Source organism: Callorhinus ursinus, unplaced genomic scaffold (genome assembly GCF_003265705.2).
Source record: "Callorhinus ursinus isolate GAN/ISIS: 27379988/994484 unplaced genomic scaffold, GSC_fseal_2.0 scaffold39, whole genome shotgun sequence".
Classification (NCBI taxonomy): Eukaryota; Metazoa; Chordata; class Mammalia; order Carnivora; family Otariidae; genus Callorhinus; species Callorhinus ursinus.
The window spans coordinates 5324027-5339156 of record NW_027397101.1 but is presented as its reverse complement, the minus strand read 5'-3'; the positions used below and the strand labels follow the sequence as shown (position 1 = coordinate 5339156).

Genomic DNA, 15130 nt, shown 5'->3' with positions numbered 1-15130 from the left:
GGTAAAACAGGTTTGTCCCTCTTTGCTAATCTGCTTCCTCAGATGTGCTTGCTACTACTACTTTAGTTGTACGTTCCTTCTTTTTCTCCTTGTGAGAGATTTTGTTTTCACCTTTCCCAAGGTTACATTCTTTGGAACCTTAGAAGTACAGCACTTTATTAGATGAGAGGGAAAAATTGCCTTTTGTGAATCAGCTGGTGGTGTCGAGCTGGGGTTCTTAAATGGGGGTGACTCTAACCCCTTGGAGACATTTGGTTAGGTCTGGAGACACTTTTGATTGCCAAACCGGGGGTGGGTGGGTCGCGCTCCTGCTGGCATCTCATGGGTAAAGGCCGGCAATGCTAACCTTCCTACAAGGCCCAGGCCACCCCACAACAGAGGATTACACAGTCCAAAATGTCCGAAGTGCCAAAGCTAGGAAATCGTGATTGACAGCAAGTTCTCCCCTGCACCCTACCCCTCCGGCTCACCATGCCCCCAGATCAAGAACTCTGTGACCTGATGCTTACAGGCTCCTAACAGGTAGCTTATGCTTCTTTTCTCTCTCCCTGACAGATTAAAGGAAGGAGAGAATATAAAGGTTGTTTCAGATAAATAACAAAACCTGACCATTTCACAACAAATGAGAGACTGTGAATCTTACATGAACAGAAATTACATGAAAGCCATGGACGCTCGCAGACATTTTCTCACATCGTGTTATCACATGCACATTTTTAAAGAAAATGAACTAGGAAATGATAGTAAATGCAAGAGTAAAACTGGCTTTGTGAAACTCATTTTGCCACTTGGCTGTGGTCATTTAAAAAGCCGGAAATCTGCAGTCCTGTCCAGGCAACCGCTGTGCAGACAGGAAGATGGCACCCAGGAAGGGGATGACTTGGCTGTGGTCACCAGCCATTTGGGGGCCCGGGACTTGAGTGGAGCTCATTACCAAGGCAGTGCCTTGGCCAGGACCAGGTGCTCGGCCGGGGTGTTAAGAAGAGATCAAGGCGTGGAAGAGACACTCCCACGGCCAGGAGCAGGCACCATCCCTTCCCTTCTCATGGCCGGCCATGAGGACGTGTCCCCTGACAGGAGACTAGAGGGCCGGCGCCCAGATGTCCCACTCCAACCCAACCCCCGAGACCTGTCTTTTCAGTCCTCAGTACTTCCCCAAACACAATGAGGGGAGGAGCTGACGCTGGTCATGGCCTCTCCCAGAGACTTAATTTTCTGGCTCAATCTACCAACTGAAGCACCAGAGCAGAGCATGACACCTTGGGGAACTTCCTGACCAATGTCTTCCGTTCCCATCTAGGCCAGATAAGATGCCGAGTTGCTGATTCTAAATTTCTGAAAACTCACTTGAGGTGTGCCCCTAATTTTGAAGTGCTCATTTGTAGTCTATAGAAAGAAATTAACTTCAAGGTCACTTGAGGAGCTCTTGGGAAAAAAGGTCCCAGAGCCAAGCTGCGTGGATCCTCACCTCCCCCCCAACCACAGCAGCTACTGCTACCGTTCAAGAGACCTGCTGAAAGAGGGCAGGAAAGTCATCATTTAGAAAGGGATCTTAGAAAATACCCTTTGTTCCAAGAATCAGTTAAACTTCTGTTTTTTAACTTCCATGGCTCTTTAGTTGAGCCAATATGCTCAAAAACTGTAGACAATACATTTCTATGAACTGAGGTTCCCCTCAGCTCATTTTCCATCCTGGTTAAAAGCAGCCCCATATACGGTTAGTAGTTTCATTAGATCAGGAGTAAAAGATGGTTGACTCCTGTGCTTAGGGTTACTTTCCAGGCTAAGAAAGGCAAACATCCCCCCACCAGTACCCCATGTTTCATGTGGTGGCAATGAGAAGGGGCAGGCAAGGCACGAAGTGGCCTACGATGACACGTGTGACTGCCCAGCTTCTAATGCCATTTGTCCTCCAGTGCTCTTCCCGTAAGCCTGGGAGCACGTGGCAGCCCTCTCCCGAAGAGCAGGCCTGTGTATTCATGCCACGGGTGACACAGGCACCTGGAAGCCAGGGACTGGCATTCAGAAGGCTGACACCCACTGACCTGACATGCAACACCCTGGTGAGCAACATCAGCCTGGGCGCCATGCTCAGAAATCCTGACCCACGGATCAGATGTTCTAGGAACACAGCTAAAACCCAGAAGCAACACAGCTGATACTGGTACTGAGCTACCTAGAGAGAATAACTAAAACTAAAACTCCCAGTGGGACCACACAAGCCCGCCCACACACAGAGAAGGGAGGAAGGAAGGGCCCAGGGGGGTGACAGCAAAGAAGGTGAAGCAGCTACTGGATGGAGGGCCCCAATTCATGGCAGGACAGGCGTCTCACACAGCTGAGCATACTCTGGTGGGATGCATCAAGAACACACTGCTCTGACAACAAAAGAGTGCTGCAGCGCACTGGATGAGCAGGGCGGAAGCAGCCGGAGCCTCCGCTTCAACGAGCTGTGGAAACGCTGTGGCAACAAGACAAGGTGCAGCAGGCCCCCATCAAAAGGGACATTACGTATGGGCTTTCAGGGGAAAGGTCCGTCCAAGGCAAGGGGAGCCTTTCCGTACACCTTGGAAACGTGGGGGAACTACACCCCCTGCTCTTGCTGGAGAGCCCCGTCGTCCCTGGGGCTGAAGTCTCGGTCCCAGGTCCCAGCACCCTGAACAAAGAGCAGCAGGGCCATAACTCACACTGCTCCTTGCCAGTAAAGTCACTCCAGAGCCCTTTCCCACCGGCATGCCACAGAAACGGCCTGCCACACTCCAGTAGATTCGGCCAACTTTCCAACGACTGCTATTTAGGACATATTTAAAAGCTCTGATAATGACTGAAAGGGACGGTCCTTACTTGTTTAGGTCAAGGAGAAGCACCGAGAATAAAGTCAGAATCCTCAAGACCTTACCATCAAATAATAATTCTTTCTCCCATGAAATGTTCTGTCACTTAAAATAAAGGCAGATGGTTATTCAACTAAATCCCTGCTAATCAATGTCACAAGAAATCACACTTAACTAATAAAGTTTCTAGAAAACAGCCTAGTTGGTCAAAACGCTGTTGCTTTTCCGGTTCTGAGTCACATTTCAAGGAAACTTCACAGTGAGGCTAGCTGTCAGGGTAACTAACTTCACACCAGGACCTCAGAGAACTTGGGGAGGGGGCAGGAGGCACACTGTTAGGAAAAATCCCAACTGCACACCACAGCCTCAAGGCCCTCCTCCATCTGGCCCCCGCCCACCCCTGAGCTCAACCCGGCAGGTCCCAGGGCAGGGGTTGACAAACTCCAGAGAAAGCAGGCCAGATCAGCCTGCAGCAAGGAGTGCTGTGTAATTTTTTTTTTTTTTTTGAGAGTTTGGCGGAGGGGTGGGGGGGACAGGGTCCTGCGCCTCACAACTTCTGGGCACAGAGTGACAGGTGCCCGGCGCCTGCTCTGATCCGCAGCCTGTCACAGGGGCCTGGCATTCCAGAAGAATTCAGCTCTGATTAAAACATAACCTCATGCCTATAAATAAAAACGTCTTTTAAACACTAATTAAAAATAACAGGCTGGCATTTGGAAACTCCCATAAACAGAAATATAAGAGTTGAACTAAAGAGCAACAGTTGCCTGTTTGATCTATGCTCAGGTGGGTAAAAAGCCACATGTGTCTTCTCTGAAGTTTTTCCATTAACTCCTGAATTTATGGGGCTTTAAAATGCATAACAATGTCCATCTTACCTTTTAATCTAATAATGTCATAGTGAGCTTTTCCCAATTTACTCCATTTTAGTGACTGTGTAATTAGTTTTCATATTTTAGTTAACCCAACATATCCAAAATATCATTTTGACACTGTAATCCATAAGAAGAAATTATGAGATAATTATGAGATAATGATAACCATGTCATCAATGTCCACGGTGCTGTTCACACTCCCGGCGCATCTCAGCGCACCACAGCCACAGATCAAGCACTCAACGGCCCGTGTGCATACAGGCTGCCGCTGGGCGCTGGACAGGTCTCAAATGCTCAGTTATTTCAACCGAACACAAACCGAACTCACTTGCATTTTAGGAGTTTTATATAAAAGAGTTTTTCTCGTTTTGACTGTGTGCTTGTTTTTTTACTTCAGATGACTTAATACAATAAATATTTACTATTTTAGGTATATAAAAACTCCTGGAATTCATCTTAGGATTCACACCACATTCTTCACAATAAGCTAAAAGATATTACGAACCACATCATATTGCTTTCCCACAAGCATCCAGTTTTGCTTTTCAAACCACGGCTGTTAGATTTAGTTTTCATTTCCTTTACACATGGCTCCTTTCCTGTCTTAACTGAATGCAACCAAGAAGTTCTGGCACATCTGAGCCAAGTTTCCTTAATGTGCAGCAGGATGGCGCCACCATCGTGCACAAAATGACCCGCCTGAATTTCTAATTCAAAAACCATCCTGTCTGCTCACTCCTTTAGGAGACTTATGTCCGTCTTTATGACTTAAGAAGTAAAAGGGAAAAACTCGGGACCTCAAGATAGCGAGGTGATAACCAGAATCAGAGGCCACCTACTGGAGCAAGCACAACCAGGGGAGCAGTTTACACTCTGCTTAAAGTACCTGCTCTTCATTCAGAAGCACACTGCATGGATGCTAAAGGAAATAGCAGTTTCAGCAGCTTAGGATGCAATGGGACCCTCACTCTTCACCAACAGCAGGGCCCCACTGTATAAACTCCCAAGAGCATTCCTGGTTACCTCTGCATCCTGTTGGGGGAGGTGGTATGTCCTCTCGAGGCTTTGCAGAGTTCGGGGGTTCAGAGTCTTCTGCTCCAAGAGATGCTCCAGAAGCAAAACAAGCTGATCTGGAAGGAGCTAAGGGCAAAACCAAAAAGTCTATGAAAAGGCTAGAGACTTGATCTTGCTAAAACCTCAGAGCTTACACCATATCCCCAAAGACACTGCATTCTGGGGTGTGATTAAGCCATATTCTCCATGGCTTTTCATGTCAGTTCTATAGTTAGAGCAGATCAAAAGATCAGGTATTTAACTTTTTTTTTTTAAGCTTTTATTTATTTATTTGACAGAGAGAGACACAGAGAGAGAGGGAACACAAGCAGGGGGAGCTGCAGGCAGAGGGAGAGGGAGAAACAGACTCCCCGCTGAGCAGGATTCCCGATGCAGGGCTCGATCCCAGGACCCTGGGACCATGACCCGAGCCCAAGGCAGATGCTTCAACGACTGAGCCACCCAGACGCCCCCAGGTATTTATCTTTTTATTTTTAGGTTGTACAGTGTGATTTTTTTTAAGGTGTGCAACATGATGATTTAATATACATATGCACTGTGAAATGATAAAACCTGTCCTTATCTTTATAAAACATTATCACGGTTCATTAGATTTCTTTCTTTGCGACATGTAAATGTCAAAGAAAGTCATTTAACCCAGATAAAGATTCAAGAAACCATCTGATCTTAAGTGAACACATGGAAAAGAAATAAGAAGCAGTTTTCAGATTTCCCGTAGCACCTAAACCTTGCAAATGTACAACCAAGAAATAAAAGGCTCATAATGAAACAAGAATCGTGTCTTACAATCCCTCCATTATAAAAATTGTAAGTTTATTATTCTATTAAAATGACTGTACATGTGATTTTATACGTGTATGTATAATCTCTCTCTCTCATACACACAACACAATGCACAAGGTCACTCTTATTCCTGAGTTTTCATACAGTCAAAAAATGGTGTTTATCATTTAAAGGCAAAGAGAGGAAGATGTTTTCATAGGACATAAAAACAATGAAAATTTATGAGCAAACAATATTTGTGAAATCCAAGAACTTAAAATGTCTTATTCACTACAGTACTGCACGTAATGCCTGGATCAGCCCCAACCACAGGGCAGTGCTCAAATAAACTATAAATGGAGGAAAAACTAAATATAAGATCCATCTTGTAGGAACTGAAAAATATTTATTCTGAAATCAAGATTTTAACATTATGACTCTGAATTTCACTATTCTCTACATTTAGCTTCTCTCCATCCCTGCTTATGACCAGATAATCCCTGTCAGCTAACTCGATTTTACAAGTCTAGAAGTCAATGCTCAATCAAAAGAATATTCATACTACCCACCTGGATTTTAATCCCCACTCTGTTACTTTAAAAGAAAATTTAAAAATCATTGGCTTCTCTTGCTACCTCTCTACCTTTTTGCCCTTTAGTGCGCACTCTGCCCCCCCACTCCCCAAAACACACTCGGAGGAAAAAAACTGAGTGGACAGCATGCACAATATTCACCAGGCAATTTCATAGTAAAAGCATTTCTTGTATTTTCTCACATCGCCCTTCTAAGTGATAAAACCCCCACTTTCCTACAAACATGGATGTACATCACTTGATTCCTGGGCATTTTTATTTTATAACATCACTTCGTTCCACCTTAAGAATCAATGCTGTGGATCCTCTCTCAGGCTGACAGGATTGAAACAAGGTGCCTTCAGCAAAAATAGAGGGTTACAACCAGCACTGACCCGTGAGGTCCTATGGAAGGACTCAAAGGATAGCTAACACTTCATTCACTTTCATTATAAGTCATGTGCCTTTCAGATGTTTGAAGATATCAAATCACTACATAACAACCAATAACAAAAATGACAGTTTTTCATTTCTTAATAGTTTCAGACACATGAGGCTTTTATATTTTCAAAAATTTGCTGTTTATAAAACAGCCCAAATCCAGGGCCAGCAGCCTCTAGGGAGCCTCCTCACCAGTTCATACCACAAGCAATGTGCTCAGGCCCTGCCTGGCACCCAGGCTTCCTCAGCCCTCCTTCCTACCCACAGCATCCTGCAGCCTCCCTCTCTGGATCTTTCTTTCTTGCCTTCCAAGAGGGGACTTTCCCTGGTGGAGGCTAATCCTTCAGCTCTGGCTCTGAGTACACCCCTCAGGTCCCCTTAGGTCACTCCCCAATTGTCCTCCTGCACTTGAACCCTCTTCACAGGGCTGGCCTTCCTCCCCCATCGCAGTCTCTCACCCCCCCACCCCCACTACTGCCCTTTACAAAGTGTGTCCCAACGGCCCTCACCAGATGGTGGCCTGGCTTGGCTTCTGCCTCTGCAGGGGCTGTGGAGGGGAGAGCCCCAGACTGAGTCAGGGGTCCATCCAGCCCTACACCCTGACGGGCACTCTCAAAACTGGTCTCCAGCATTTCTATAGCTAACCACCCCTAGGAGCAACAGCTTGATGTCCAGGCCACTCTGGATGCAGGAAGACAGCTTCTGGGGAAGGGCCCACCTGACAGAGCACAGAACACCTACCAGCTGGGGGTGTGGGCCCTGCTGGCTAAACACAGCAGGAACCAGCCCTGCCAATTTGCAGAGTTACAGGAAAGGAAGGAGCAGGAAGGAAAGCATCTCCCTATTATGCATATGCACTTACAAAGAGGCCTATTGTTACAACTCAAGTTTGGGATTTGGTTTAAACTAGAGAGACCCATGGAGGAAAGAAGACCTTGAGTAAAATGTTTCGCTTGGTCCTTAACTCACCCCAACTGGGTTTAACCAACAAACACAACTCCAGCTTGAAACTGAAGAATTACTAGCTTGTGAACCGATCAAGATATCTGGATTCATACTTTTATATCCTGAAGTTTTCTTGTGAACAGAAAGGTCACACATCCTCACAGAGAAACAAAACCAAAGGATCACTGAAGGCCTTTGTCCTCTTCAAATTTTCCACGATGCAAAAATATTTAAAGCCAAGCCCCCTGCCTGAAGATGGACAGCGGAGATGGATGGGAGGGGGTCAAACCTTAGGGCTCTCTAACATGTTTCAGGTCCTCTCAATGGAGACAGGCAGAGAGAGCAGGCCGCACGCCCCGCCAGGGAGCCCCCCCACCCAGACAGCGCTGCTGGAGAGTCGGCCTGTTGAGAGTGGGCAGAAGGCAACGGGCAGAAGGCAACGAGGGCCCACACAGAGACCTGAGACCATTTCTCTGGAACGAACGCCAGGAGTTCTGCTAGTCCTGGCCTTCAGAGCGGACTGGTAGAAATGACTCTCCCTTAGTAAACAACCTGTAGCCATCTTGGCTTCCAACTGCGGCTCTTCTAATTCACCAGGAAAAATGCAGTTTCTAAACAATGAGGAAAGTAGAGAAAATCAGCGATCAAATGCTATTTTAGTATACAGACAAGAAAACTGATTATCTTTCATTCACAAATAAGTAAACATTACATAATTTTTTACATATTACAGACCCCCCGAAAGGAGGATATGAAAGCAAAAATGCGGTAAGTAGCTCACTTTAATACAGTACATTTCTCTTCATAAAATAAACATTTACTCCATGTAAAGCCACCCTACAATGAAAAAGAAGTACTATGTAATAAACCAAAATGTTTGCACAGCAGTGGAGCGAGATCATACACTGGCAAACGTGCTCAAAACGCGGTGCTAGGCACCACCCGCCCTGGCGGCTGGCGCGGCAGCAGTGGGAAACGCTTTGCGGGTCATTCTACTCCCACCCACGGAGAAATCACATTAAATTTCACATGACTTCTAGGCCAACTGTGTTTTAATGCAGCAGTACTGAGAGCTTCCGTCACACTGTGGGGTGATTAAGAAAAATAAAGTGCGTGTTTCAGAGCCTTATCTCCTGAGAAAACAGCTCCTCTAAACATTACAAAAGAACCTGCCTTTATTTCTGAGGGTCTAATGGTGCTCACGCTCACAGTTTAACAGTGACAGGAATAGAAGGTCCCTTCCTTTGCACACACAAGGACTTCATGACGGGGTGACTATTTTTCCGCAGGGAAACCACCTCAGTATTTTAAATATTCATCTGCCTCAGAAACTTAGACAAAATAAGACAATGGGGGTGCCAAAGTCATGTGCTTTGTATATAAAAGAGAACTTCACGACACCGTAAAACTTATTTGAATACAAAACATAAAATGCTAAAGGGGGTCAATACAAATGCTATTTGTTAAGGATTTCGAAGTCTGTATTCTTGCTTTAAAGAGGGAGGATTCCGTAGTTGCTAATTACCCAGAAATGTACAAAGAAAAAAGAAGTCTACCTGGTATTTTTCCCAGTCTACTTAAAGAGCTGAGGGAAGCCACACAACTCTGAATGGTTTTGAAGAGTTTCCACACAGGCTCTTGGAAAGAAGATATGAATTTTCCAAACCCACCCTCTTCATCCACAAGCAGCATAAAGCAAACAAACCCTGACTCTTCCAGAAGCCCCTTACCGCCGTCAGAGGGGCACCACTCACTCCCCGCTCCCAGAGGACCACCCACGCAACTGAGCCCCTCCACCATTTCTGCCATTAGCAGGACGCAGAAAAGACCAGCTCACCGCCTAGATCAGAAAATGTCACCAACGCATCCCACCACTGACCTTGCAAAGGCAGGAACCGACACAAGGATCCCGGCGCCACCACTGCCTGCACCCCTTCAAAAGGCAGGCACCTCCCCTCGTGGCCCAGCTGGCCCGCTGCAGCGGCACACACACGGAGGAAGTCTCCCCGAGAGGCTCCCAGACAGGGAGTGAGCCTGGGACTAAGGCAGCCACCGACTGACAGTGGCGTGAGTTCTATTATTACCCCATTATCACTCTGGATCTGTGCCTAAATGAAGCATGCTTCCTCCCTGCTGCCATTTCCTTTTATCCTGGCTGGAGACTAAAAGCGGATCAATGGGGGCAATACATATGATGTCACTTCAATTTACAGCAACAGCCTCCCTCCTTCAGTCTGTCTGAAATACACAGAAAGATCAATTCTTCCCAAAAATGGTTAAAAAATGCTTAGGGAGCATTCTTCTTCCAGAAAAGCATTCTCTGCTATATTTGTCTATGTTACTACGGCAGGAACTGTTTACACTGAACAAAAACAGAAGAAATGGGGGAGGGAGAAAAATCTCAAATTCTCCTGTATGCTGGAGACTTGCTGGCTGAAACTCAACAGAAGCAGGGTCCAAACCAGAATCGAAGCAGCTGACCTTTCAAAGTCACAGGCTTTCAGGCGCAGAGGCACAAGAGAGACAGCAGTTCTTTGCCCCTTGGATTAAAAAGGTAATCCCATAGATATAAAAAGTCTTTTTTATAAGATTTCCCCAAAGTCCAATAAATTCCTTTCTACCTTTCCCAGAAAACGTACCACACGATAGAGCCTCAGGTGCCCCCACAGTCCACAGCGTGAGGACAGTGCCCCCTCTTGTACTTTCCTCACTACAGGCAACAGGAACGGACTACAGGATACAAGGTGAAGCCTTAACAAATCATCTTTCAGACGGCGGCTGACCAAAAATAAAACAAAAGAAGTAAAAATCTCTAAGTTACATAAATTTTTGTATCATGACTTTTGAAAATGGGGTATAATTAAGATATAATTTTAAGAAATCCTCAAAACATAAGAATTCTCCTTCCTTACAACCCCAAAAGACACACAAAATCCTCAGAGTATCATTATCCTGGTGAAGCTGACCTTCCAGACCCCAAACACCAGCCAAGACTATGGTCTTCACATAGATGTTAGAATATGATTTTCCGTCATCTGTCACTTTCCTAACAATAAATGTTTTTAAGCAACAAAAATGAATTATTTAATAATATGTACACAGACAACTATCCGCCTAAGAGCTGTTGTCAACTAAGGTATCATGATATAATTAAAATATTCCTAGTTTAAACTAGTAACTTGTATAGAGGAAAAACAATTGGTTTGAATTGCTACTGAAAACAAACTAAAAACAAAACCTACAAAAGAACCAAACTCTACATGCTAAAACAAAAACTTAATACATTTTAAAGAACTGCCAACCTTAAGAAAAGCAGTCACAGTTCCTATTATTTTGGGGATACAAACTTGATTTACCAACAAATGAAAGTCACCAAATAAAATAATTAAAAGTGAAAATAACTTCCTTCAAAATACCAAGAAAGCAATCAGTAGACCTATTTACCCAGCACAGTCCCTTTTGATTATCAAGTATCTTTAGGGAGTATCTCTGTAGTCAAATCTTAGTAGGAAAATTCAAGCAGAAGCAAGTATTCATATAATTCATTTCATAGGAAAAAAAACTGGGAAACAAAAATACAGTAAACTCCCCTCACACACATTTCTTGCCATTTTACCATACTACACAAACAGTTTCACTTCATTCTTTTTTAATAGTTGAGTAGTATTCCATTAAGTGGTTTCATACCTTGGTTACAATCTGACATACAAAACTAGCTGACAGTTTTCACAACAAAGGTATTCACACGCTGGACTTTAGGGGGTCGTAAATTAGTATGCAACTAGAATTTTGGGTTAGAAAATATTACTACTTATAAGTTAGGAACTCCAGCTCATAAAACACACACTCTTATTCAAGATAAATGCATCAGCATTAATACAATATTATTAATTTAGGTAAGAGCATTAATTCTAAGGAAACAAAAAGAAGATTCCTGTTTAAAAAAAAAACCTGCAAATGCAAGTTAGAAGTATTCTCTGATACTTTCAAGTGTTCCAAATTCTTTAGAAAGCTTTAAACCAGGCCAACATTAAGCATGCCATTGTTCTCATGGCAGAGTGAACGGACTGATCACTTAGGAATTTATAGTTTTCATGAGTGATGATTTTCTTGAGAAGCACAAAATTCAGATCAGGAATTGTCTCCCTTTGGCCCTTTTGGTTATTGATCTGGCAGGTTGCTGGGTAGGGGAAGCAGACATGAAGATCCTAAGTACTCTGGTAAAATTCTGGGAATTTCCAATGTGAGTGTTTACAAAGATTTATTTTCCATAAACCATTAATGTACACATGGTCATAAAAGTTGACAAGAGGACTGCATTTTACATACCTTAAATAACATGCTTTGTGTCAGACAGCATATAGTTTGGGTAATACTTTCACAAAAGTTGGGAAAATTAAGTTAGCACAGGAAAATGTCACCCTTCTATAGCGTGAAAACATGAGAATTATAGATGCCAGTCAATTACATCAGATCCTACCTGCTAAGGATGGTGTGTTTTAGTCTCTGTGGTGTCACTTTTGGAAGTACCACAACCAACCGATGGCTCAAAAGTATAGGACATGAGCTGCCTGGTTTTTTCCTTTTTTCCTGCCTCCAGCTGACGTAAACTATTTTTCTTAAATCATGTCAAAAACATTTCCCAATAATTTACTTAATGGAGAGAAGATCTACTTTATGAAGAAATTCAATACTGCAATCTAATTTAAGCACTGAAATGCGTAAATGATTAAAGCACACGCTCTAACGAAGTGCTGAGACAGCACCTAGAAACCGGGGGGGGGGGGGGGGGGGGCTTCTATAAAGAGGTCCAGTTAGTACAGGCAGAGTCCCTAGGGTCAGAAGAAACCTGTCGGCATCTCTCTAGTCTTAGAAAAACAATATTTGAAAATAACACAGATCTCAAAAGTTCAGATTTCCATGCTTCTCCATAAAGAGGAATGCTAACACCATCAGATAGAAGACATTAGTTCTGTGCACACAACACTCAAATATTGCTAGAATCTTACATTTTCTGAATGCTTCGCATATACAAAGCATTGCATCAAACAGCTGCATGCTCAGATTTTTATGTTGTCATTTACAATATAAATGAACTATCAAATATTTTGTTTTTTCCAAGAGATAAAAACCAGTAATTTCATTCAAATTCAGAATTTTTCTCCTATCTTTCTCTAACTTCCTATATTACCTTCAAAATGTCAAAATCATAGTCTGTGTGGCATTATTAATACAAATTAAATACCTGAGTAAATAACTACATCAACTTTAGATTTCCCCTTTGTAACATTTGGTTGAATATATTTCATGTAGCCCTACACTCCTGGTAAAGAGTGGTCTACAGAACATACACAAAAGGTGTTCATAAGCACAAATATATAACTCTTAGGAACATTCAGTCTAAAAACATACTTTTCCCTCTAAACAAGTAGTGAACAAATGGGGGGGGGGCGGAGAACCAAAACCTAAGCTTTTACTGAAAATATACTCTTCAGTATCTTATGGACAAAAACAGGATCCTCTTAAGTGTAAACAAACAACAGTGAGTTCAAACAAAACTATATTTCAACTTCTGTAAAAAGTTTAAGGCAACTCCTTATAGACTGTAACCCGACAGTGCTCATTTCTTGTGCCATCTACCCCGGCCTGACATTCACATGTTTATCAAATTTAAACAAAGGAATTAATGTCCACTATAGTAGGTGGAGTAATATAGTAAGATGACTGCAAGAATAGTTGGAAATCAACGATTTGGCAACTTAAATCTATTACAAGAAAACTTTTAGCTACAAATGAAAATTCAAGCCAGAAGTGATTCTCACTTCTAAACTAAAACAAATCCAAAAAGTACACACATTCAAATACATCAATTTAAAAAGTTTTATAAGCATTCTAATAATAGATGCGGTAGAGGATTCTTATTTTAAAAGCTAATGAATGGTAAAATAACGGAAATGCCTCTGCAATTGTAATCAACTGTATTCAACAAAATGATGGCTCTGGAATGTTTTTAAAGAGCTAATAAATAAGTTAGGTTGTACAAGGAGTGGCAACAACCCATTCTGCTCTAAGTGCAAAAAATGGATAGTACCTGTAAGAGAGACCTGCCCTTTTGTCTTCCAAAGTCTCCTTGTTAAAACTTGCTATTCAAGATGAAATTTTTCCAAATTATCAAAATCACCGCTAAAAAGAAAGTAAGCCACAAAAGCATTTTAGAGACAATGGTACTAACAAGACTGTAAGGTGAGAAAAAGACCGGAAACAGGAGGAGGAGGAAACCAAGTCAATCACTGGCCTCAGCTTGGACACGGACGGACACACACACACACAGTCAACGTGTTTTTAAACGCAGAACATAATTTATAAACAAATTTCATTCCTGGGTGTTTATTCTGGTCTAGAATGCTAACATTCCATCACTCCTGGTTCCTGCCCTTTCTTCTTCACAGGGACATAGTCAAAATACAGAAACATCTTTTGGTTAGGCTTTATTTTCTAATATTCTTTCTGTGTTTTCTACCAAATCCAAAGTATGACTTTAGCCACATGTCTACAATGTGTTGTGGTTTCTGTCATAAAGCTGACAAGGAGACATATCCCTAAATACATGTATAGCCAGCCACAACTAAGGAGGCACTGTGGGGGTGGGGCAGACGAGGGTGAGGAGTCAAGCTACATGAGTGTGGGCAATAAAACAATAAAGTTGTATTTACTTAATAAAAATACATTGAGAGTATGCTTCCACTGACTGTCCAACGGCTGAGGGTTATCTCACAGAATAACTCAACGTATATAAAGCACATGAGTCACATTTCACTCAAATTCTGTACACTTCTGGATTTGAGTCCAGACATTTTATATCCAGGATTAACTCTGGAAAGTTTCATGAAGAACAGAGCAAAGGATTAACTTGGGAAGGGTCACTCTGACACAGCAATTCGTATTATTGAAAAAGATACGGACTTAAGAACTTCAGGAGAAAGAAAAGTAGAGAACAAGTTACACGTACTTTCAAGAAATGTTTGCTCCATTTTCAACTTCTTGTCTCTCTCTTTCACCTCAACACCAGCTCACCTGAAGGGAATGAAAGCTCCTACTGGGTCAGCATTCTGTATGAAGAGAAGTGGCTGCCTTGTGGATGCACATCATGTGAGAAGGTTAACGGGAAACAGAACAATACCACACGGACATGTTCGAGGCCAGATCTGTTTACCCCCAAGTTGCATGCTATGTACAAATGGCTGAATAATTCACAAATTAATGTACTTCCCATCACAACAGACTCTATTCCCAACTAAACAAGTAAACTAAAAGAGTCAGTTTTATAAAATGTTCTTTGGGGGCGAAACATCCACATTATTGCTAGGAGAGTCCATACATTATAATCTTATGTCTACTGTGAGCTCCAGCTGGGACTCACGGCCCGGAGCAGCCTGAAGCTGATACGGGAATAGGAATCTAAAATGCGGCCTTGTTTGCTGCCATGGAAATATTTTCTCACGGGAATTCAAGTACTTGAAAGTCAATCCAACAGAAGTCTTCAAAGATGCAAATAGATAATTACTAACCACGGATCTAAAAAAATTCATGCATCTAAAAATTTATGTATGCATCTAAAATCCTAAAA

General features: G+C 42.8%; 1 protein-coding gene across 9 annotated transcripts in view; it reads right to left on the bottom strand.

Moving 5' to 3' along the window:
- The window catches only part of AOPEP (aminopeptidase O (putative)), a 347107-nt gene that overhangs the window by 18005 nt on the left and 313972 nt on the right, over positions 1-15130 (bottom strand). For 7 of the 9 annotated variants that reach the window (XR_012374760.1, XM_073880702.1, XM_025851623.2 and 4 more), the window contains one exon: positions 4733-4849. The exons of the other annotated variants lie outside the window; for them this stretch is intronic. Coding sequence is in view for 6 of the 7 variants with exons in the window: in XM_073880702.1 (XP_073736803.1) it covers positions 4733-4849 (117 nt within the window). In the remaining variant the exon portion in view is untranslated. The remainder of the gene's footprint in view (positions 1-4732; positions 4850-15130) is intronic. 9 annotated transcript variants of the gene reach the window in all.